At 42.6% G+C, this 24,866-nt stretch overlaps 1 protein-coding gene across 2 annotated transcripts; it reads right to left on the minus strand.

Annotated features, from left to right (window-relative positions):
* Positions 1-66: 66 nt before the first annotated feature.
* LOC118400560 (phosphatidate phosphatase LPIN2-like) lies at positions 67-24,780 on the minus strand. 2 transcript variants are annotated; one of them, XM_052473934.1, is made up of 20 exons: positions 24,630-24,721; positions 22,248-22,350; positions 20,410-20,610; positions 20,198-20,293; positions 18,218-18,477; positions 16,010-16,117; positions 14,507-14,615; positions 12,199-13,207; positions 11,930-12,026; positions 9,930-10,117; positions 9,546-9,639; positions 9,362-9,431; positions 9,067-9,165; positions 8,411-8,505; positions 8,153-8,291; positions 4,796-4,944; positions 4,562-4,648; positions 3,982-4,249; positions 3,017-3,120; positions 67-2,744 (listed from the first exon to the last, which is right to left on the minus strand). In XM_052473934.1, the coding sequence occupies exons 3-20, from the start codon at positions 20,599-20,601 to the stop codon at positions 2,597-2,599; spliced, it is 3,312 nt and encodes a 1,103-aa protein (XP_052329894.1). In that variant the 5' UTR covers positions 20,602-20,610; positions 22,248-22,350; positions 24,630-24,721; the 3' UTR covers positions 67-2,596. The 2 variants fall into 2 exon arrangements, with proteins under 2 accessions (XP_052329894.1, XP_035653429.1); XM_035797536.1 differs by lacking the exon at positions 22,248-22,350 and having other exon boundaries at positions 24,630-24,780.
* Between the last annotated feature and the right edge of the window lie 86 nt (positions 24,781-24,866).

Here is a 24,866-nt window from a genome sequence, read left to right on the forward strand (position 1 = left end):
TAATTAACAGGGATGTAAACAAATTAGTTCACACAATTTGAGAGAAATACGCTTTTTGTGCACATGGAACATTTCTGGGATCTTTTATTTCAGCTCATGAAACATGGGACCAACACTTTACATTTTGTCTTCAGTGTAGATCATTTGAAAATAACAACAAGGATCTTCGGGTCCAATGCAATGTCTCTCTAAACAGAGTAATTGGTATCACTTAGGATGACAAAAATATATATTTCTAAATATAATTAAAGGGATACTTTGCCAAAATGCCGATGAGGCCCTTTATCTACTTCTTAAGAATCCGATGAACTCGTAGATACCATGTCTATAGCTGTGTTCGAATACTACATTTGTCAAAATACGAAGTATACACGCAGTGGACACTCTTTCCGTGCTTAAGGGCCTATAATGTAATTTTTCAGAAAATGGGCGTGACTTCAACGTTTTCAGATTTGAAGAAAATAAGCAGCCGAAGTCCGAGAGCGGATACAAATTCATTGGTTTAACTAATTATGACAAACGTTCAAGAAAATTAGAAATGTAATAAATTACTTTTCAAATAAGTTACCTTATTGCCTGACAATTTGTTAGCGACACCATCCTTACAATGCGCATAGCATATCATTACAGCACTATGTACCAGTATGTTAGCTAGCTATCTAAGGTTAGTTGGCTACTAATACATCGAACTTGCCAGTATATTTACTATATGCTATCTAACTAACTAACTAACTACCCAACGTTTAGTGATTTGATTACTCCCGTTATTCTTAGTTTAGCTTAGTGGTATAGTCATTGTGCGTTCACAATGGACATTTGTGCGTTCATAAATTCGCTCTGGCCGTCTACTTTGATTCCAGAGCACTCTCGTCTGAGTGCACATGTGGCAGAGCGCAGAATAACTGATGCATTTACTAACGCTCAACCCCCAGTTGAATATAGCCACTGACAGTGAACATCGGCAAAAAAAGGCATAATTCGATTGTTTCCAGCAGCACAGTCACCAACGCTCTGGAAAACCAGCTCTGCTTGGGCGAGTAAATGGTCAGAGTGAGGTGTTCTTTCATCTGTGTCTGGAAGTAGCTAGCACGTTAGCTTGAATGCTTGACTGCCCTTGTGTGGTCAGAACGGGCCTGTATCCAGTGTGCGTTCTGAAGCTCAGAGTGAAACGCTCTGAATTTATGAAAGGACAATCTGACAACGCTCTGAATTTACAAACGCTCAGAGCGCACTCCATATTGAATTTACTCGTAATTTGTTATGCTAGCAAGAAGTTGCATAGCAACACCAAAAAACTTCCGGTAGACAGGGGAAGCGCTAGTACGCTCACCTGAAAGGACGTTTACAGTAGGTATACTAAAATGAACTAATAGTATATACTCATTAAGTATGTTAGTATGGGTATTCGAATACAGCTTCTGTCTCTGTGTCCAGTATGAAGGAAGTTGGAGGTAGTTTTGTGAGCCAATACTAACTTGCATTAGCACAAAGTGGTAGCAGATACCAATAGACATCCAGTCAACTGACGACGTGTGCTAGTCAGCAACTACCTTCAAACTGTACACAGAGAGATACAAATTGTATCCATGAGTTCATCTGACCCTCGGGAAGTAGATACAATCCCTAAGTATCCCTTTAAATATGAAAGCATATAAATCATAAGCAAAAAGGCACCGTTTCAGACCAGAACATGGCCATTTCAATTACCCAAACAGTCAATTTACTCAACCCTGGAATGTATTTGGGATGTTCCCAAATACTGGAAAGGTGGGCCCGAGTCAAAAAGTTTGGAAAACCCTGTGCTAAACGACTAAAATGTAAATATAACTGGAATTCTTGAGCAGCACAAATGCACATTGCGCCAGTATCATTTGGATAATGGCAATATGGTATGGCCAGTGCAGTGTCTTTTTGTATTGCACAATATGAAGTCTATAGTGTTGAGTAAAATGCAGTGTCATCTGTGCATGTGTACATTTAGCTGAAAGCCAGAAACTTTAGTTTTCAATTGCATCAGATGAATCAACATAAAACAGAGTATATTAAATGAAAACCTTGCACATCTACAAGATTCCTGGCCATCAATGCTTATCAATTAAAAATATTTCTGAACTCAGAAAGGGATCGAAAGAGGGAAAAAAGGGGTGATGAGAGAGGAGAAAGGAAAACCAGTCAGTTGTACAGTTGTCTAGTCAGTAGTACAACTGAAAGGCTTCTACTGAAATGTGTCTTCTGCATTTAACCCAACACCTCTGAAACAGAGAGGTGCGGAAGGCTGCCTTAATCAACATCCACGTCTTCAGCGCCTGGGGAACAGTGGGTTAACTGGCTTACTCAGGAGCAGAAAGACATATTTTTACCTTGTCCTCTCTGGGACTCGATCCAGCAACCTTTTGGCTAGGCTACCTGCCGCCCCAGACAGTGTGTGTGTCTAATCCAGAGTGGACAGGTCCAGTGGCGAGTGTGTGTGTCTAATCCAGAGGTGAGTGTGTGTGTGTCTAATCCAGAGAGGACAGGTCCAGTGGCAAGTGTGTGCGTGTGTCTAATCCAGAGTGGACAGGTCCCATGGTGTGTGTGTGTGTGTGTGTGTGTGTGTCTAATCCAGAGTAGACAGGTCCAGTGGTGGTAGGGGCTCTCTCCAGTAGGAGAAGTGGCTGAACTCGGGGAAGTCGAAGGAGGACGACCTCCCATCCTCAGAGATCATAGGGAAGAAGTGCTCCACCAGCTCGCTCAGGTGACTGTACCTGTGGCACACACACACGCACAATAATGTGCCGGAACTATCACAGCTCTATAAATCCAGCTGTAATTATTAGGAGTGATCGATTCTGCATCTTGGAACAGACATGACAGCAAGCTCTAAACCAAAGTATGCTGTTATCAGGAGCATTTTAACATTTTTTTAAAACATTTTTAAAATAATTATTAAATCAAGACAACTGTACTGTATGTATTTAGTGTGCACTTTTGAGGGGTGGACTGATGACCGTCACTCCTCTGTGGCTAGTGTACTTACGAGGACTTGCTCCCTTTGTTCTTCTCCTGAATGAGCTCTCCCTTGGGGTTCACAGTGAAGATCCTGGTGTCAGGGACACCCACTTCCTTATAAGCATTGGCATCCTGGGAAAGCCCAGACAACACTTGATTTAAGGTTTATTTAAAATACAAAAAATCCATCCCCCAGGGAATGGATTGAGAAACGATTGCCAAACACAGACAGTGAGTCAGTGGTGTGTGTGTGTGGCAGTGTCTAAAATCTGTCTTGCCTACTAAAACTACATACGGTGGACTAATCATACTACATACTATTTAGAAAGTACTGTTTAGTAAAAATGTATACAGTGGGCCTCCCGAGTGGTGCAGCGGTCTAAGGCACTGCATCGCAGTACTAGTGGCGTCACTACAGACACAGGTTCAAATCCAAGGCTGTCTCGCAGTCGGCCGCAACCGGGAGACCCATGAGGCGGTGCACAATTGGCAAAGCGTTGTCTGGGTTAGGAAGGGTTTGGCCGGGCTGGGATGTCCTTGTTCCATTTCGCTCTAGCGACTCCTTGTGGCGGGCCGGTGCACGACTTCTGTCGCCAGTTGTACGGTGTTTCCTCCGACACATTGGTGCGGCTGGCTTCCATGTTAAGCAAGCAGTGCGTCTAGAAGCAGTGCGACTTGGCAGTGTCATGTTTCAGGAGGACGCATGGTTCTCGACCTTCGCCTCTCCCGAGTCCGTACGGGAGTTGCAGCGATGGGACAAGACTAACTACCAATTGGATATCATGAAAAGGGGGTAAAAGTACAAAAATATGTTTGGTATACAGTGAGCAAAAAACAACACACTTGGCTCAAATGCATAATTGTGTTATTTCCCGCCATTTGTTCATTTGGTACAGCCCGTCCCCTGTTATATTTTCCCAAAGCGCCTACTACTAAAAACTTAAGTCAGGGAATCAGACAAGGCCTGTGTGTGTGTGACTGTGTGTGGCTCACATTGGTCCTGTTGCCAAAGGCTGCATAGAAGGGCTTCCTGTGGGGGTTGAACAGGTCTCGGATGTCGGTGAGGCAGGCAATCTTGAACACCTCCGGCTTCTTCTCTACCACCTCTCTGTGCAGGGCAGAGAAGAAACTGCTGGGGGCCAGCAGCACGGGGCCCTTGGGGAGGACGGTGCCTTTGTCGTTCACCCACTGCAGGTAGCCCTTGGTGATGTCAGCCATGCCGATGGCCCGCGCCGAACAGTAGAGGAACTTGTATCCGTTTCTGGAAGGGAGAGCGAGAGGGAGGGGTTACCCATTGATAAAACAACAACTGGATACAAGCATCTTGTAAGTTATCACTGGCTTCCAATGAGAGGCACAGAATGGCACATTCATTTAGAGCGGGAAGTATTTTTTTCACAATGTTCTCATTTTGGCTCAAAATACGAGTTTTGGAACCAACACATGCACAGAAAATACTGATGGTGGAGGGAACGGCTGCTTCTTGTTCATTATGAACCTAACAGAAGAAAACAGACTGAAAAAGAGAGGGACTATCTAGACATCTACTGAACAGGACCCTGGTGTGACTTACTGGTGGATTTTGTGGTAGAGACGGGCAATGCCGTGGTGTGTCCAGTCTTTCCCCAGCTGAGGTAGGATATGACCCAGGGCATCAGACCTGTAATGGGCAAGGAGAGAGATCATAAAGCATTGAACACACATTCACATGTACATAAAGATTGGATCATACTGGGCCATGATGGTGCTAAACGGTCTCTAAAAGCACAGGGTAGTACCTTTCTTACACACACAAACACACACTCACTTTGTGATGGTGCCATCAATGTCTGAGATGACGACGTGGTCGTCCCAGTTCCACAGGTAGATGGCGGCTTCACAGCGACAGGTGCCCTGGTACTGAGTGGTTACGCTGAACATAACCTTGTTGGCCCCCTCACGCAGGTTCAACCGCTCCTGATCACAACACAGGGTAGGGATTATGAGGCAGTGTGTATGACTGTGTGTGCAGCTTTTTTTCTGGATCAAATGGGCTTAGGTGGTGGGAGTGGCAGGGGGACACAGTCGGCTCGTCTGCCATGCCAACATTTTGGAGGCCCCCATCTTGGTGGTGTAGAGAACATTTAGCATTTTTAAAATTTACTGCAATTCTGCACATTTCTCCATGGACCTGAGAAATGTTTGCAGTTTTAAAGCAAATGTCCTGCAATTCTACATATTTTGGCCTGAAGCTGAGAGAATGTGGCCATTTAAAAAAAAAGGTAATTTCCTACAATTCTATGAATTTTGCCATGGCTAATATTTTGCTCAAACTTCTTTTTTTTTTACTGCTAAATACATTGCTTTTGGAATGTTCAATTCTTCCTGACGGTCTAACTTTTATTTTTGTGATTGTTAGTTAACAAAACACCAAAGTTTAGACCTCCTCATTCCAGGATTTTTTTCTTTATTTTAAATATTTTCTACATTGGTCGAATAATAGTATAGATATATCAAAACTATGAATCATGCAGTAACCCAAAAAAAAGTGTTATAATTCAAACAATATATTTTAGATACTTCAAAGTCGCCACCCTATGCCTGGATGACAGCTTTGCACGCTCTTGGCATTCTCTCAACCAGCTTCATGAGGTAGTCACCAGGAACACATTTCAATTAACAGCTGTGCCTTGTTAAAAGTTTATTTCTGGAATTTCTTTCCTTCTTGAGACAATCAGTTGACAAGGTAGGTGTGGTATACAGAAGATAGGTCTATTACCAAATAGGGCTAAGTCCATATTATTGCAAGAACAGCTCAAATAAGCAAAGAGAAATTACAGTCCATTACTTTAAGACATGAAGTTCAGTCAATGTGCAAAATGTCAAGAACTTAGGTTTCTTTAAGTGCAGTCACAAAAACCATCCAAGCATTCTGATGAAACTGTCTCTCATGAGGACCGCCACAGGAATGGGAGACCCAGAGTTACCTCTGCTGCAGAGGATAAGTTCATTAGCGTTACCAGCCTCAGACACTGCAGCCCAAATAAATGCTTCATAGGGTTCAAGTAACAGGGTGGGTCCTTCTGTAGCTCAGTTGGTAGAGCATGGCGCTTGTAACGCCAGGGTAGTGGGTTCGATCCCCGGGACCACCCATACGTAGAATGTATGCACACATGACTGTAAGTCGCTTTGGATAAAAGCGTCTGCTAAATGGCATATATATTATTATTATATTATATATTATTATTATTATTATATTATTATTATAAATCTCAACATGTTCAGAGGAGACTGCGTGAATCAGGCCTTCATGGTCGAATTGCTGCAAATACACCACTACTAAAAGACACCAATAAGAAGAGACTTTCTTGGGCCTAGAAACACGAGCAATGGAGTCCAAATTTTAGGTTTTTGGTTCCAACCGCCGTGTCTTTGTGAGACACAGAGTAGGTGAACGGATGATCTCTGCATGTATACTTCCCACCGTGAAGCATGGAGGTGGTGGTGTGATGGTGTTTGCTAGGGACACTGATCTATTTAGAATTGAAGGCACACTTAACCAGCATGGCTACCACAGCATTCTGCAGCAATACGCCATCCCATCTGGTTTGCGCTTAGTGGGACTATCATTTGTTTTTCCACAGGACACTGACCCAACACACCTCCAGACTGTGTAAGGACTATTTGAACAAGAAAGAGAGTGATAGAGTGCTGCATCAGATGACCTGGCCTACACAATCACCGACCTCAACCCATTTGTGATGGTTTGGGATGAGTTGGACTGCAGAGTGAAGGAAAAGAAGCCAACAAGTGCTCAGCATATGCGGGAACTCTGTTCGAAAAGCACTCCATGTGAAGCTTGTTGAGAGAATGCCAAGAGTGTGCAAAGCTGTCATCAAGGCAAAGGGTGGCTACTTTGAAGTATCTCAAATATAAAATAGATTTAGACTTGTTTACTACATGATTCCATATGTGATATTTCATAGTTGATGTGTTCACTATTATTCTGCAATGTAGAAAATAGTAAAAAATAAAAAACTTGAATGAGTAGGTGTTTCCAAACATTTGACTGGTACTGTAGATCCATTACCTTTTCTATACAAGTTCGTGCTGTGAAAAAGTATTTGCACCCTTTCTGATTCTCTGTTTTTGCTACAGAATGTTAAATTGGATCTTCAAACAAAACTTAGTAGATAAAGGGAACCAGAGCGTACAAATATATATATATATATATATTTTTTTAAATTAACAAAGTTATTCAACAACCGATTCCCCTTTGTAAAAAAGTAATTGCCCCCTTACACTCAATGACAGCAACCAAATGCTTACTGTAGTTATTGATCAGTCTTTCACATCGCTGTGGAAGAATGTTGGCCCACTCTTGTATGCAGAACTGCTTTAACTCAGTGAAATGTGTTGGTTTTCAAGCATGGACTGCAACAACATCTCAATTGGGATTAGTTCTGGACTTTGACTAGGCCATTCCAAAACTAAAAATGTCTAGATTTAACCATTTAATGTTGACTTGATTGTGTGTTTTGGATCACTGTCTGTTTTGTTGCATGTTCCAGCTGCGCTTCAACTCACAGATGGATGGCCTGACATTCTCCTGTAGAATTGTCTGATACAGAGCAGAATTCATGGTTCCTTCTATTAAGGCAAGCTGTCCAGGTCCTGAGGTAGCAAATAATCCCCAAACCGTCACACAACCACCACCATGCTTGACCAAAAAGATGACTCAAGTTTGCCAAAAATAACCTGGATGATCATCAAGACTCTTGGAAGAATTCTATAGACAAGATTAGTCAAAATAATAACTTTTTGGATGAGATGGGTCCCATTATGCCTGACGAAAATCAAACACTGCATTCCATAGTAAGAACCTTACACCAACGGTCAAGCATGGTGGTTGTAGTGTGTTAATTTGGGGATGCTTTGCTGCCTCAGGACCTGGACGACTTGCCTTAATAGAAGGAACCATGAATTCTGCTCTGGGGACAAATACTTTTTCACAGCACTGTATATCCTGTATATCGGGTTTCAGTCATTTAAGTTTACAGGGAAAACATTTTTCGATCCCAAAAAAGGAATGGACTTAGGCGATCCGAAAAAATGCTTAGGCAGCCCGCCCAAGGATATCAATGGCAGAAAAATGACTGGTGTGTGTGTGGCAGTGATGACGTACTATCTGTTCGGAGGTGAGGCGTAGGGACTTGCGGTACATTTGGCTAAAACACTGGGCAGTCTTTATGGTCTCTGATGATAGGTTGCCCACTCTGCCTAGGCCCGCCTCCTCGTCACTAGTCAGGTCATCCAGAGTCGCCCTGAAAAGTCACACATGGCAGAATTACTAGTCCATCAGCTAAAATAAACTCAAATCGGTCATATGCGTTACGCATAAGGAACTGTGTGTGTGTGTGTATATATGTGTGTAATCACTCACAGTATGGTTGTTGAGGGACCAGTGACAGACACAGAGGTTGAGACATCATTCTCGGTCTGTGCCTCCTCCTGGTCCTGCTTAGAGTTCTCTCCAGTCTGCCATAGGGAAAGACAAAGAAACATATTGTTGTTGTTAGGCGGCTCTTTACCGTTATAAAACGGGTAGTTTGGACCCTGGATGCTGATTGGACGAGCAGTGTTCAAACCTGTGGCGTATTTGCTGAAATTGGCACACCTATGCCTGCTAACAGTTCCTTCAGAGTTATCACTGCGCCGCCATAAGAATATCATCATGTCCACGATGCTGTCCGAACCTTCTCTTGAATTTCTTTCAGCAGCATTTATCTGTGACTATATTCATGATATAGCACAGCCTTTTGTGCCTTATTGCTTAATTAAATACGATGATGATTCAAACTGACTAAAATGTTAATTATAAGGTGTGCTGGACAGGAACAACATGTGTAATTGGCTGGGGGTTCCCAGAAAACCTGGGTCGTGTTAATTATGTGACACCCTAGCAAAACCTGTTGCAACTGAAAACAAAAATGGTTGTTTCTTATTGGACAAGTTCAGATAGTACCTTCCTTTTTTCTTCCGTTTTGTGCCTACTGAACACAACCCTAGCATGGATTGAGAAACCCTGTGATTGGCTACCTGGTTTGAGTTAGTGTCCATGTCCTTCCTCCTCCAGGAGAACCACCAGCGGCCAGACTTTTTGGGCATCTTGTCCTTCACCAGCTGGTCAATGGCACTCTACATACAGTACAATGTTAAAGATAACACCTGTCACCACTTTCCCTACTTCCTCCTGAAGTGTGCACTCGTACACTACTCCCCATACATTGGTGTCAGTAGGTATGAGCCAGAGAGAAACTTCCCTTCATATTTATTTATACTCGTCATTTAATTTCAAATTCACGAAGGGAAGTGAACAAGGGTAGAGATGAACCTTTGGTATATTCTTTTGAAAAACTTGCATTGACAGGACCATAGGGGCAGCCACTGCCCAGTTATAATACCTAAAAGAGCACAAAAAAACATGAATTTGTCAATGGACAGACATTCAAAATATGATGGCAGAACTACAAGCAAACAACGTATTATACATCACCAAATGCAACTCTAACACTTACTTTGAGTTGATGCAGATAACCAGGTTTGGATCTTCGATGATTCCAGGGTTGCTCACCAAATCCTGGTAGTTCACAACGTGCTCCATAAACTGATCTGGAACAGAGGCAAATGGCAATAGAGAAAGTCAAGAAAAAGTCTCATCAATCCAACTGTTAGAAATGGGTAAGAATGCATAGGTTACCACGTGTTCATATATTTCATCTAAAAAAGGTCCGTCTTCATTGTTCTCTCTAGCTTGTTAAAGATCATCACTAGAAGCAGCTAATGGTGAGCGGATGTGGTTCCTTCCATCGGACACATACACAGCTGCACAGAAATAGACATCGCAGGAAAGTTCTTCTGCAACAGGGTGATCAAATTAGGATACACACACACACACACACCTTTGTTGATTTGACTGGTGTGGCCGGTATGGCCGCAGAGGGACATTGTAACGTCCATGTGGTCGGTGGTAGAGTCAGACAGGTACTCTGTGCCGCTGTCCATGGCCCCACTGCCCACCGACTGGGGAGACTGGTTACCAGAACCGGACCCTTGCTCCGCACTGAGCCGCGAGCATCCTTCTGCCTCACTGAGTGGAGAGGCATAACCATTAGCAAAATCTTCTACCACTATGCCTTTTACGTGTTTACTTGAGAAGTGAATTGCCTGAGTTGAAATGGAATTGATCCCCATGCTAATTCCATGTACATAATGGATAATCTAACACTAATATTTCATCACTATGAGGGAATAGAAAGTTCCAAGCTGTTGCATTTATCAGGTGCTATTCAGGAGTGGGATCAATAGGTTCTAACTTTGAGAAACACTCAAAAATGACTATTGATTTGGTATAGGATGTGATACAGTCTATGACATCTTATGTTTGCTGATGTCTATGTGAGTCCCTACCAGTGTGACCTGCCTTGTGAGGACAGTCAAGCCTAAGATAAGATAACATTACTCATGATCTGGTTAGGGAACGCATCCTGCTACATTATACACATAGTTAACTGATTTGTGTCATCCTTGACACTGAGTAAGTGTGGATTGCGGAAGGTATGCCAACTGGGAACTTGGGTCATTTCTCAACAGAAGTGGGGGAAAGGTGACAATTTGGGCTACATATTATGAAATCCATTGCCTGTTGACCTCCATTCCATGGGAAATACCATTCTGTGGGGCATGAAAACTCCAGTTTATAAAGAGTAATGTCCGTTCTAACTATAAGTAGCTCCATGTTAGAATCCATGTACTCACCTAAGGTGAATGCACCAATTTGTAAGTCGCTCTGGATAAGAGTGTCTGCTAAATGACTTAAATGTAATGTAAATGTACTATGTAAGCTCACTGGCCATGTCCGAATACCTGTAATTGCATTCTAAATAGTAGGCATTTTGGATATACAAAAATAGAAAGTTAGATAATGTGACATTAAATATTTTATATGCTTTAACCATCTAGAGGGAACATTGAATTTTGCATTACTGCTATTAGCCAATAGAAATGCATTGAATAACAGAATCACTACATGTTACAACAGATAGTCCCCCCCAAAAAATCTAAAGGAAGTTTGTTCTGAAATGTCAGTCCTATTTCTGAGAGACATAAGAAAGATTTTCTATTTTGTTTTATATGCATTTATCTCCATATATACGCACTTCCATTCATTTTTTAAACTAGTACTGGGGAGCTTCAGAGGAGTCCCAAGAGGCTTGTGGGGGTCGTATTGAGTCATTTGTCAATATAGGGTTCATAATAGTTCAGGCCAAACCGTTCGGACGCTACAGACGTTTTCGTGAGAAGACAGATTTTTGGAATGTATCATGGTCTGACAAACACTGCTCCAGCTCTACCTCATTTCACTGCTGATGTGGAAGGGTGATATCAGCAGATGTGGTGGATTGAGAAGCAGACATTGCAACAACAAAAAAGCATCTCTCTAGCTTAAGCAAATCAATTCTTAATGGAGATTTTATTATTTGATTTCCACGGGGTGGAGGGTGTGGGAGAGATAATTGTAGGACAAGGGTTAAACGCAGGTTTACGTTCACTGTCATGAATCTTGCCCTGGAGGCAGAACTGAGCAATTTTCACTAGATGGGCCAATTTGAGTCAAAATTGGCTATATAAATTCCTGAAAACAAAAAGGAGCTTTTTTGGTCTTGGTTAGGGTTACACTTTAGGGTTAGTAGTGTGGTTAAGTTTGTGGTTAAGTTTAAAATCTGATTTTCTGACTTTGCAGAGCTGCCTCCAGTGCAAGATGCATGACAATAAATGCCAACCTGCACTTTCAATGCTAGGATGTCATACTTGTTTCGGCTTTTCGTCTAATATGAATTCACTGCATGCTATTGAGGAAGAAAAGGAAGGACGGACGGAAGGAGAGCTGGGAGCCCTTTACCTTTTAGGTGGGAAGTAGAGAGCTGCCACCTCTGGGTCCAGGTTAGACAAGTCATCCAGGTAGATGTCAGAGGGTCCAAGGTGCTGACTGCGTTTACCTGTGTTCACACAGCACAGCAGCAGAGACAGACCACACAATTCAATGTCATGTCAAAACCAACACTCAAATCCTCTTGAAGATGTTACTATAATTTGTAAACCTTTCAAATCCTCTCAGATCTACAGGATGCGTGCCCAGGGTTTAGGAGTGAGACGAGATCGGTTTCTCACCTTTCTTCTTGTCCTGGTGCTCTGCTGAGCTAGACTGCTCCTCCCCCAGAGCCTCAGTGGCTAACAAGTCTGTCACTCCGACACTCTCTGCAGCCTGATTGGTCAGGGAGCAATCTGTTGCTTTGTCCATCATTACAGAGCCATTCTCTGTGTTCTCCCCTCCCTCGGTGCAGGGCTCAATCCCGCTGTCACCCTCACTCAAGACAACTTCTGGCACTTGTCCATTGGGTTCTGGAAAGGCACTGTGCTGTTCTGGTTGTGCTCTGCTACCCAGATACTCTGTGGTAATGAGACCTAAGTTGGCTGCACTGGCATAGCTAGTTGCGTTAGCCAAACTAGCCTTGTTATCTAAAGCAGCTGTGCTGTCGCTAGCTAGCCTGTCTGCACTGATTGTGCCAGCTTTGCTACCTTTTATGGATGGGATATGTGTGTCTATACAGTCGTTTTCAACTTGGCTAACCATGTTGTCAGCTACACATTCAACATTTGCTGTGCTTTCTTCGCTAGCTTGTCTATCAGTGTTGTCTACATTAGCCATACTAATTGTGTTAGCCAGGGAGTTTCTGGAGTCTTCCAGCTCCGGGTTGGATGGGGACTCCTCAGCTACTTCATCCCCTGCCTGCTGGGTCTCTACTTGTGGCTGCGTTTTTGTTTTTCTAGGCCCTGGGGCTTGGGGCGATTCTATGCTAGCCATCGCTAACGATGCCAATGTTAGCGGTTCTGAGAGAAGCGCTGAGGTGTGGTGATTCGGGGTGGAGTGGGTCATATTGGAGGCTCTCTCCAGGTCTATGCGTGAACTTTCTGTGGGTTGGACCGCTGGTCCGGTCCTGGGCGTGGGCCTGACCACCACCGTGACGCTACTGCTCTCTCGGACAAAGTGGACCCCGGGCTCCAAGCCCATGTCGAAGGAGTCCTGCCGCTGGATGGTGCGGAAGTGGGAGCTGTCCGAGCAGTGGATGCCAGCAGAGACATGCTGCACCTCCACCCTCCCTCTCTCCGTTGGACACATCTAGAGGGAGCAGGGAAAACAAAGCAGTGTGGTGATGGGAGCTACTGAACAAACTATTTATAACACCTGTACGTCCTGTATCATGCAGGGATGTGCCTTTCAATCACGATTCGATTCGCATCTAGATACATGGGCTCTGATACAGTACAGGAACGACTGTACTGTGTGAGTGTGTGGGAGGGGGGGAATCCCCATCACCCACCAATTAACTTGGCATTTTCGCAGCACATTTTTTGGGGCGCTTAGTAATATGTCAATATTTATCTGTAGAAATTAGCAATTATTATAGAACAGCTTTGGATTTCACCCCAGTTTTAAAAGTGAACGGTTTTGACCATTTGGGGCGGTAGGTAGTCTATCGGTTAAGAGTGTTGAATCCCACGAGCAGACTTGGTGAAAAAAAACCTGTCAATGTGACCTTCAGCAAGGCACATAACCCCAATTGCACCTGTATAAATCACTCTGGATATGAGCATCTGCTAAATGTTTAGAACATTGACAGCTGCTCTACTCCGACTCCCGCACAGACCATAGGCCTACAATGCAGCTCAAAATAAGTACAGCCGAAATTACAACTTTACCCTGTCCATGTAAAAATGACCAAATAAACGGACTATTTAAAGCAAAACTACCTTCATCTTTCCAATGGTGAACCTGGCAATCGAAAAGCCCCAATCAGCAGCAGTGAGTTGTGACACTCCGGTAGCATACACAACTCTGTCGGTAAAAATATTTTCTACAGTGCATTTGGTAACAATGACCAAGCAAATAACATTGGTTGTCACCGAACTAATAACGCCTATGAGTTGACATTGCGAAAGCCATTTTACAAACATTTGAATGCTGAAGATGCTAGGAATATTAGATCAGGGAGGCTCTGGTTGGCATGAGCAGCTGCACTCTGTGCGCAGTTGTTATCAGACTTAAAGATCAATGACTCATACACAGTTACATGCGTAGTTACTTAGGCTACTGAAGGAGAGTACACATCAACTCAGTCACAAAATATTAGATCTTTTTGGAGGGGGGGAATACAATTATATGAGTAAAAAAAAAAAACATTAGTGAAGCGGCTGTTCATGATGTGTTAAATAATTTTCGGACCAATTCATGCCACTTTTGAACTGGGGATGGACGCACATCAGTGAATTGTTACATCCCTAATGTCCTTTTATGACACCTGTACTTCCTGTTATGACCCCTCTATCCCATTATGACACATATGGCGTGTTATGATACCCATATGTCCTGTTATGACACCTGTACACCCAGTTAGGGCCTCAATATGCCCTGTTATACCTCGGGAAAGCCACCCCAGTTCCACTGCATCGGAGGCCCTGAAGACTCCGGAGGCTTCACCAGCAGCTCAGAGTCACTCTTGGGGGAGGAAGGACGACTATAGAACACACTGGAAATAGAAGACACAGAGAGAGGCTAATTAACTGAAGGAAAGAGAGAGAGAAACTGTTGAGAAAGAGAGACAGAAAGAGATGGGGGGGGGGTCAGAAGAAGCTCCCAGAAGGCTTTGATGAAGGTCATGCATACGCAAGCTAGATAAACAACTGATAGCGGCAAGCGGAGCGTGCAGGTTTTTTTTTTCTTATTTCAACAATAATTACAAATAATTTGCACACACCTGCAACAATTAACCTCAGATGTGTGACTGTTTTTCCTAATTAGAGAGAGCAGGAGAAAAAAAGACAGGAGGGAAAAAGTGACAGAGGGTTCATAAACTGGAGAAAGAGGGGGACAGGCAGTAAAAGAGAATGAAAATACAAACTTATTTTAACTGACTACCAGGGGCGGTTGCTAGGACACAGATTAGACTATCCTAGTCCTGGTTCAAAAATCAAACTCATTGGATAATTTTTTTAGGGTCTGGTAAATTGTCTGACCTGTTGTCTGGCCAAATGTATTCTTAAGTCTCTAATCGGTATAGCCAGAAGAGGACTGGCCACCCAAAGCCTGGCTCCTCAGTTATTTTTTCGTGGCCACGGTGTTTCTGCCTGCATTGCTTGCTCTTTGAGAGTTTAGGCTGGGTTTCTGTAAAGCACTGTGACAACTGTTGATGTAAAATGGGATTTATAAAATACATTTGATTGATTGATTGGTGGTGTGGGGTGATTAGTGGTGTGGGGGCTGTGCTTTGGCAAAGTGGGTGGGGTTATATCCTTCCTGTTTGGCCCTGTACGGGGGGTGTCCTGGGATGGGGTCACAGTGTCTCCTGACCCCTCTGTCTCAGCCTCCAGTATTTATGCTGCAGTAGTTTATGTGTTGAGGGGCTAGGGTCAATTTGTTATATCTGGAGTACTTCTCCTGTTCTATTCGGTGTCCTGTGTGAATCTAAGTGTGCGTTCTCTAATTCTCTTCTTCTCTCTTTCTTTCTCTCTCTCGGAGGACCTGAGCCCTAGGACCATGCTCCAGGACTACCTGACATGATGACTCCTTGCTGTCCCCAGTCCACCTGGCCATGCTGCTGCTCCAGTTTCAACTGTTCTGCCTTATTATTATTCGACCATGCTGGTAATTTATGAACATTTGAACATCTTGGCCATGTTCTGTTATAACCTCCACCCGGCACAGCCAGAAGAGGACTGGCCACCCCACATAGCCTGGTTCCTCTCTAGGTTTCTTCCTAGGTTTTGGCCTTTCTAGGGAGTTTTTCCTAGCCACCGTGCTTCTACACCTGCATTGCTTGCTGTTTGGGGTTTTAGGCTGGGTTTCTGTACAGCACTTTGAGATATCAGCTGATGTACGAAGGGCTATATAAATAAATTTGATTTGATTGATTGATTGTCTGACCTCTCTGAGGGGGACCACTCTCCATCAGAGTGAGGGTGGACATCCCTGGTCTGCACGGCCACCAACTCTTCATGTGGCTCCTCTGACAGCGAGAAGTACACAGACTTACTGTTAGGGAGACAAAGAAATATATTAAAAAAGTTAGCCACAGGGTTTCAGAACACTAAAGCTGATCACTCAAAGCCACATACCGGATGCAAAATCTAACAATTAGACCTGGGTTGAATATGTATTCGCCTTCCACCTGCCTGATTTGGCTTGGACGGCACAATGAAACCGATAGAATAGTAATTTTCAACCAAAGAAATCAATGTTTTCAAATTGTAGTTGATAGGTTGTTCAACGAAGAGTACATTTTGCATTCCTTTGATATTTTAAGTAACATTTGTGCACCAATATTTAATTTTTAAAAGCCTGTTATCTTACATGAAGTGCCCTTTATTATAGACCACATGCAAAATTCAATAAATTTGATTTTTTATATTAATAAAGACTTTATTGCCAAAAATCTGTCTCTCTTCTAGTTTTTCAAACTTCTAGCAAGATTGTAATCCACTTATCGCCACCATTTGTCCACGTTTTCACCATCATTGTAAGGCCCTACTTATGTTCTGGCTTTGACAATCATTTCTGAAGATGATCATTTATTTCATGTGATTACTTTACTTCAGTCCCTCATTTTAAGGTCAACCCTGATAGATGAACTTAACTCTTAATATGATGAAATTATACCTTTAAAATTATAGTTTCAAAAGAAACATTGAACATGGAATCAAATTATACTGTAAAAGCAGGACAGCTGGATGTAATCTTTTTGTCCATTTTCTGGTGTTTTGTGGTGGGAAACTGAGCCCGTCAGGCATATCATGTCAACCGTTGCCCACAGATAGTCATGAGGTCAGCTCGGTTTGAAAATTCAAAAATTATCAAGTTTTCGATTATATAAAAGTCCCATGACAGTAGTGACTGCTTATCACTTTTTAACCATCAGTTATTTACATTACTAAAATATTTAAGTTGTTGTGTATCTTACATTTGTTGTTTACCTTGACTAACCTGTGCCCCCGCACATTTACTCTGTACTGGTATTCCCTGTATATAGCCTCGCTACTGTTATTTTGTTGCTCTTTAATTATTTGTTATTTTTCTATTGTATTTTTTAAACATTTTTTTTTAAGAGTGGCTACTTTGAAGAATCTCAAATGTAAAATATATTTTGATTTGTTGAACACTTTTGGTTACTGTATGATTTCATAGTTTTGATTTCTTCACTATGATTCTACAATGTAGAAAATAGTAAAAATAAAATAAACGTGAAATTAATAGGTGTCCAAACTTGGACAATTAGACATCGAAAAATAACTGACATTTCGGTTCATCGCTGAGCACTAATAGATAGTCTAGAAATCTTTTAAAAATTTAAACTTTTTGGTGAAGCTTGCATTCAATTGCTCTCCCTGTTGCACACACCAAGCTTCTATTCCCCCTGTCACAGGGTTATTTATGGATGATTTAAGATGGAAAACCTCAACTGTCATTTTATTTTGAGATGGGGAAAAAGATATGTTTTATTAAGTTGAACGTGTGCTCTATATAATATATAGAATATAAAAAAACAAAAATTAAGTTTCAGAAGTGTCATGTTTTTCACACAAAAAAATAAAAACGCATTTGAAATATCTTGCTGCGTTTTGTAAATGCAGATCTCATTGTAATTTCTGCTCAGACTAATTTTGTGCTTCAGCTGCACTCGGATGAGAATTCACGAATGGGCATTCTATCAGCAGAGAGATGTGTAGCTACTTTTCTTGGTGTAGCCTACTTTTCTCGGGTAAAATGCAAGACTAATTTCAAGCAAACGTAGCTGGCTACATTCTTTCTATGACAAACATTAGAAATATGCATCGTTTTTGCAAAAACATACCTTGCCTTTTCATTGTAAGCTCAATTACTTTTGTGGCTGCTAGCCAACTTGCGTCAAATTGCATCTGATGAATGAAGCTATTTTCTGCCAAATGTGTTGCAGCAATGTATTTTCATCAATGGAAAATTATAGTTGCACGCCCCTGATCGAAGCAACAAAAACAAAGTGACTTTCAATATAAAATACAGGTGAAAAAGTTTCAAATGCTGATTTCTGAACTCTAAAACGACACCTGTTACACTACCCAAAATGTACTCTATTCGTGGAACAACCCTGATAGTGACCTGGCAAGCATGGGCGTGCTGGGCTCTTCTTTGGAGTGGCTCTCCTGTTCTCCTGACTGCTCCCTCGCTCTCTCCCTTTCCCTCTCGTCGGACGAGGAGCTACCATCTTCTCTTAGGTGGGAGTCGGAGCGTATGCGCACTCGCCGCCTCTTTTTCCTTCGTGTGCTTCCGGAACTGGGGAGCCCCTCTAAGGTTTCCTCGGCCACCTCCAGCAGCTCCATGTGGATGGGCGACGTGCAGAGGTGGGCTGGCACTCTGGACTAGTGGGGGGGTGCACATGTCAAACTAAGGTTTGAATTACATTGGGAAAGTATTCACGCCCCTTGACTTTCTCCACATTGTTACGTTACAGACTTATTCTAAAGTTAATCAAAGTTGTTCCTCATCATAAAAAAAAACAGAAATACCTTACTTACATAAGTATTCATTCCCTTTGCTATGAGACTCAAAAATTGAGCTCAGATGTTTCTAAAACTTGAATGGAGTCCACCAATTGATTGGACATGATTTGCAAAGGCACACACCTGTCTATATATGGTCCCAGTTGACAGTGTATGTCAGAGCAAAAACCAAGCCATGAGGTCCAATGAATTGTCCATAGAGCGCCGAGACAGAATTGTGTCGGGGCACAGATCTGGAGAAGGGTTACCAAAAAATGTCTGCAGCATTGTAGGTCCCCAAAAATAGTGGCCTCCATCCTTCTTAAATGGAAGAAGTTTGGCACCACCAAACTGAGCAATCGGGGGATAAGGGCCTTGGTCAGGGAGGTGACTGACAGAGCTCCAGAGTTCCTCTGTGGGGAGGGGAAAAACTTCCAGCAGAACAATAATCTCTGCAGTACTCCACCAATCAGGCCTTGATGGTAGAGTGGCCAGACGGAAGCCACTCCTCAGTAAAAGGCACATGACAGCCCGCTTGGAGTTTGCCAAAAGACAACTAAAAACTCTTAGACCATAAGAAACAAGATTCTCTGGTCTGATGAAACCAAGATTGACCTATTTTGCCTGAATGCCAAGTATCACATCTGGAGGAAACCTGGTACCAACCATCCCTACGGTGAAGCATGGTGATGGTGATGGCAGCATCATGCTGTGGGGACGTTTTTTACAAGCGGGGACTGGGAGACTAGTCAGGATCGAGGGAAAGATGAACAGAGCAAAGTACAGAGAGATCGTTGATGAAAACCTATTGCAGAGAGCTCAGGACCTCAGACTGGGGCAAAGTTTCACCTTCCAACAGGACAATGACCCTAAGCACACAGTCAAGACAATGCAGGAGTGGTTTCAGGACAAGTCTCTGAATGTCCTTTAGTGGCCCAGTCAGAGCCTGGACTTTAACATCTCTGGAGAGAACTGAAAATAGCTGTGCAGTGACGCTCCCCATCCAACCTGACAGGGCTTGAGAGGATCTTGAGAGACAAATGGAAGAAATCCCCCAAATACAGGTGTGCCAAGCTTGTAGAGTCATACCCAAGAAGACTCAAGGTTGTAATCGCTGCCAAAGGTGCAACAACAAAGTACTGAGTAAAGGGTCTGAATACTTATGTAAAATATTATATTTTAGTTTTATATTTGTAATAAATTAGCTAAAATTTCTAAAAACCTGTTTTTGCTTTGGGGGGGGGATACAAATTCAGCCATTTTAGAATGTATTTATTTATCCGTTATTTTACCAGGTAAGTTGACTGAGAACACATTCTCATTTGCAGCAACGACCTGGGGAATAGTTACAGGGGAGAGGAAGGGGATGAATGAGCCAATTGTATACGGCTGTAACGTAACGAAATACGGAAAAAGTGAAGGGGTCTGAATACCTTCCGAATGTACTGTACAGCATCAATAAGCTACAGAAGAAACAAAATAGGTTACATCATGTCACCTTCCCTATTAGCTCAACACAACTATAAAAGAGAGGTTCACCTCCATGACTGAACAAACCTATAGGATCAGATAGTCAAAACAAAATGTTTAAAAACCATACCTCAAAATCCTCATTTTCCTCCACAAAAAAAGCTTCTCCATTGTCCCCCAGTTTCATTTGCAGGTGAACTGGCTCCCCATTGATCTCTATGTCCACCTGCAACACACGGTCACAGGCAGTGTGTGTGTGAGAGACGATCCGCTTACATACAGTACATGCACCCTCCATTTGTAAACAACACCACACACTCCAATCTTCTTCTTCATACTCACCACTTTCTCCTTGGAGCGCAGCACCCCCAGCTTGCCAAAGCGCACATGGAACGGAGAGCACTGGAGGCTGCCGTCGGGCTGACGCACCACAATGACGTCGATGGCCCCCGTAAGTGTGGCCGGGTTCAGGCCCCGGTATAGTTCTTTGACCGTCACAAACACAGTCTCCGCCAGCTGCCCCACGTAGTTCATGGTCTGGGACTGGAAGGGAGAGAGCAGGTCAAGGGGCAATTCTTGTCCAATGTTTACACAATTCTTTACCAATCTTATTGATTTGAGATATATCATCCAAGTTTGTTGGCAAAGCAGAATATTTACATACACTGAAAGTACAAAACATTAGGAACACCTGGTCTTTCCATGACATAGACGAACCAGGTGAAAGCTATGATCCCTTATTGACGTCACTTGTTAAAACCATTAAAAAATTATCAGTTTAGATGAAGGGGGGGGGTCGGTTAAAGGGGGGGGTCGGTTAAAGGGGGGTCGGTTAAAGAAGGATTTTTAACCCATGAGACATGGATTGTCCATGTGTGCCATTCAGAGGGTGAATGGACAAATCAGAACATGTAAGTGACTTTGAATTAGGTATGGTAGTAGGTGCAAGGCGCAACAGTTTTGCGTCAAGAACTGCAATACTGCTGGGTTTTTCCTTCTGAACAATTCCCATGTGTATCAAGAAGTGGAGAGGATAGTAAGTTAAGATCCTCGGCGTACACATCACGGACAAACTGAATTGGTCCACCCACACAGACAGCGTTGTGAAGAAGGCGCAGCAGCACCTCTTCAACCTCAGGAGGCTGAAGAAATTTGGCTTGTCAGCAAAAGCACTCACAAACTTCCACAGATGCACAATCGAGAGCATCCTGTCGGGCCGTGTCACCGCCTGGTACGGCAACTGCTCCGCCCACAACCGTAAGGCTCTCCAGAGGGTAGTGAGGTCTGCACAACGCATCACCGGGGGCAAACTACCTGCCCTCCAGGACACCCACACCACCCGATGTCACAGAAAGGCCATAAAGATCATAATAATAATATATGCCATTTAGCAGACGCTTTTATCCAAAGCGACTTACAGTCATGTGTGCATACATTCTACGTATGGGTGGTCCCGGGAATTGAACCCACTACCCTGGCGTTACAAGCGCCATGCTCTACCAACTGAGCTACAGAAGGACCACCAAGGACAACAACCACCCGAGCCACTGCCTGTTCACCCCGCTATCATCCAGAAGGCGAGGTCAGTACAGGTGCATCAAAGCAGGGACCGAGAGACAGAAGCTGTTTTTCAATCTCAAGGCCATCAGACTGTTAAACAGCCACAACTAACATTGAGTGGCTGCTGCCAACATACTGACTCAACTCCAGCCACAATGGAAATTGATGTGAAAAAAAAAAAATGTATCACTAACCACTTTAAACAATGCCACTTAATATAATGTTTACATACCCTACTAATCTCATATGTTTATACTGTACTCCATATCATCTACTGCATCTTGCCATCTTTATGTAATACATGGATCACTAGCCACTTTAAACTATGCCACATTTATGTTTACATACCCTACCTTACTCATTTCATATGTATATACTGTACTCTATACCATCTACTGCATCTTGCCTATGCCGTTGTGTACCATCACTCATTCATATATCTTTATCCCGTTTACACTTGTTTGTATAAGGTAGTAGTTTTGGAATTGTTAGGTTAGATTACTTGTCGGTTATTACTGCATTGTCGGAACTAGAAGCACAAGCATTTCGCTACACTCATATTAACATCTGCTAGCCATGTGTAAGTGACAAATACAATTTTATTTGAATTGTCCACCAACCAAAGAACATCAACTTGACCCAACTGTGGGAAGCATTGGAGTCAACATGGGGCCAGCATCCCTGTGGAACACTCGACACCTTGCCCGATGAATTGAGGCTGTTCTGAGGGCAAAAGGAACTCAATATTAGGAAGGTGTTCCTAATGTTTTGTGAACAAGGATCAATTCCACTGTCAAATCTTTTGTCATGCTAAACAAAGATGCTAATAGGCTAGCCTAAGTGTTTCGAACAAGCTTTACTAACCTTTGGAATGAAAGAAATAGGTTAAAGATACACTGCTCTGATCAAGATCAAGGTTCAGCACTGCAGAACCAACACAACAATCTAGTGATGTGATTTAATTGAACTACACATGATGATGAATAAACACACCTTATATAGTTCCTATTCATTGGGTGAAATAATGATGGATCTCGCTCTCTTAATTCAAAGGGGATAGGTGCACTTGCTACATCCATTTTTAGACACTTAAATGTATTATATATTTGTCCATTTAAATCAGTGGTTGGTTGACACTTTGTTATTGTTTGAACTGCAGATTACTGCTAACTATTTTGTTACTAAGACAGGTCTGAGGTTATGACAATGTAACAGGCTCTAGGCCTAACAAATCAATACATTTAGAGATAGTGGTACTGTACTTAGAATTTCTAGAATTTCAGACAATAGGTCTATGTTAAACAGCTTAGGCTACAGTAGGTATTCTTCAATAAAGGTGAGTTGGTGCACACTTCACAAGGGGGCGAGGAAGAAAGTATGGTGTGAGTAGAGGTCCACACAGTGCAATTGACCTAATAACCTAGCCATGCTGCTTCTAGAAAAGTAGGCAGGGTCACTGGAAAGCTCCTGGGCTAGAGCGATGGTGGTGTGATTGTGTTCTTCTCTTTGCTATTTCAGGCTTTTCTAGTTGTGGTTGCTAATTTTTGTGATACATTATGCTATTTTGTGAAATAATACGTGCGGTCAGAAGTATTTTTATTTTACCTTTATTTAACCAGGCAAGTCAGTTAAGAACAAATTCTTATTTTCAATAACGGCCTAGGAACAGTGGGTTAACTGCCTAAAGTAAAATGGAGTCTGGACACAAAGCCCACAATGGACAAAATGGAGGTAGAGCAAATTGAGTATGGGGGTGTGGGAAAACTGACATTTGATTATACATTTCTTACAAACCAAGAGTAGGCATATTATTTTACATGAAGACGTCCATCCATGATTAAGCTAGTTGAACTGTAGTACTACTGCAGTAAGGCTTCTCAGATCACTATGAATGGCCGGTATGCGAATGACTTGACTTTGCTGCTGATCCTTTCAAACGTAGAAATCGCACGCTTTGTCTAACATGTCCTGATGTGTCAGACAGGCTACAACATGCATCTTAGCCACGACATGCATCATAGTCATGGATAACCATTCATTCAGATTAGCCTAAGTGGTAGAGATAATTCAAAGGCAAACAAGCCCAGAGGCAAAAAAATTAATAGACTCATCCCATCTGTTAATGTCATCCACTTACTGTGTGTGTACCTCTGACATATATGCTACCAGCATGCCCCTGATGTGGAGCAAATAATGGCCATGACATGACCTGTAAAACAGGTGTGAAATTTGCCATGGTCACATGATCTAATAGCATCAAATTTGATGCCAAAATCCTCACTCCCTCAATAGTGAGTTTGTTAATTTAAGGGATGGGTCAGATTTCAAACAAGGTATTATTTGGACAAAAACTGTGACATGCCTCACTGGGGGAGAACGTCAGATGTCTTGAACAGAATTGACCTTGAGGCAGGCAGCCCAATTCTGATTTGTTTGCCCGTTGTTGGAAAAATATCTTATCTGATTGGTGAAAAGACCAATGTGGGAAAAACTCAGAATTGGGCTGCCTGTGTAAATGTAGCCATAATATTCCAAAAATAAATTTGACATTGTGGCTGTGCTAACTAGCTATAGTAACTAACTAGTCAGTCAGACAAACAAACCGCGCTTCCAAATTATGATTAATTTATTATTTTTATAATGACGAACATCCAGACACTTAGCCTGGCAGTCTGCATGTCTAAAACAGACTACATTCGGTAACTATCTATCGTTTTCAAACCAGTTGCGTAGCTAAAAGCAGTTGGTGGTAGGCTACCAGCTAGCCAGCCATCATAGCTAATTTAGATAGTTGTCAGGGAATTCATATTCTGGATAACAACAGGATCGACCCAACTCCGTATCTTGCGACGCGCCTGGCTGAAATAGCAACTATTAGGTTCACTTTACAAAACAAAGCTTTATAACATATCAACGTATGATTGTCTCACACATCAACGCCAATTGGCATTTTGGAACTCTTAAACAACACTAAAGTCACGATTCTGTTGATTTTATCTTACCTGGCAGACAGAGTTTCCGAAAAATTATTAAGTGACACTTCCTACTTCAGGCGCATGCACACACGATTCTATGAATGGAAGAAGACGCAAGTCAATCATTCGAATAACCAATTAAAATATATGGGGAAAAAGCAAAGAACACGCCTCTGGTTTGTTTTGTACTCAATGCGTGCACCCAGAGCTACGTATTTAGACGTAAAGGGTTCATCTGGGGCAAACGCAATAAACATGCCATAG

This window comes from Oncorhynchus keta, chromosome 21, assembly GCF_023373465.1.
Source record: "Oncorhynchus keta strain PuntledgeMale-10-30-2019 chromosome 21, Oket_V2, whole genome shotgun sequence".
Lineage (NCBI taxonomy): Eukaryota > Metazoa > Chordata > Actinopteri > Salmoniformes > Salmonidae > Oncorhynchus > Oncorhynchus keta.

Coding starts and splice junctions, on each gene's coding strand:
- LOC118400560 (XM_035797536.1), bottom strand. CDS start 20,601: ATGAACTACGTGGGGCAGCTGGCGGAGACTGTGTTTGTGACGGTCAAA. Junction 9,166..9,361: donor TTCAAAAGAATATACCAAAG/GTTCATCTCTAC, acceptor TACTGTATGTAG/AGTGCCATTGACCAGCTGGT. Junction 3,121..3,981: donor CCTTTGGCAACAGGACCAAT/GTGAGCCACACA, acceptor GGGCTTTCCCAG/GATGCCAATGCTTATAAGGA.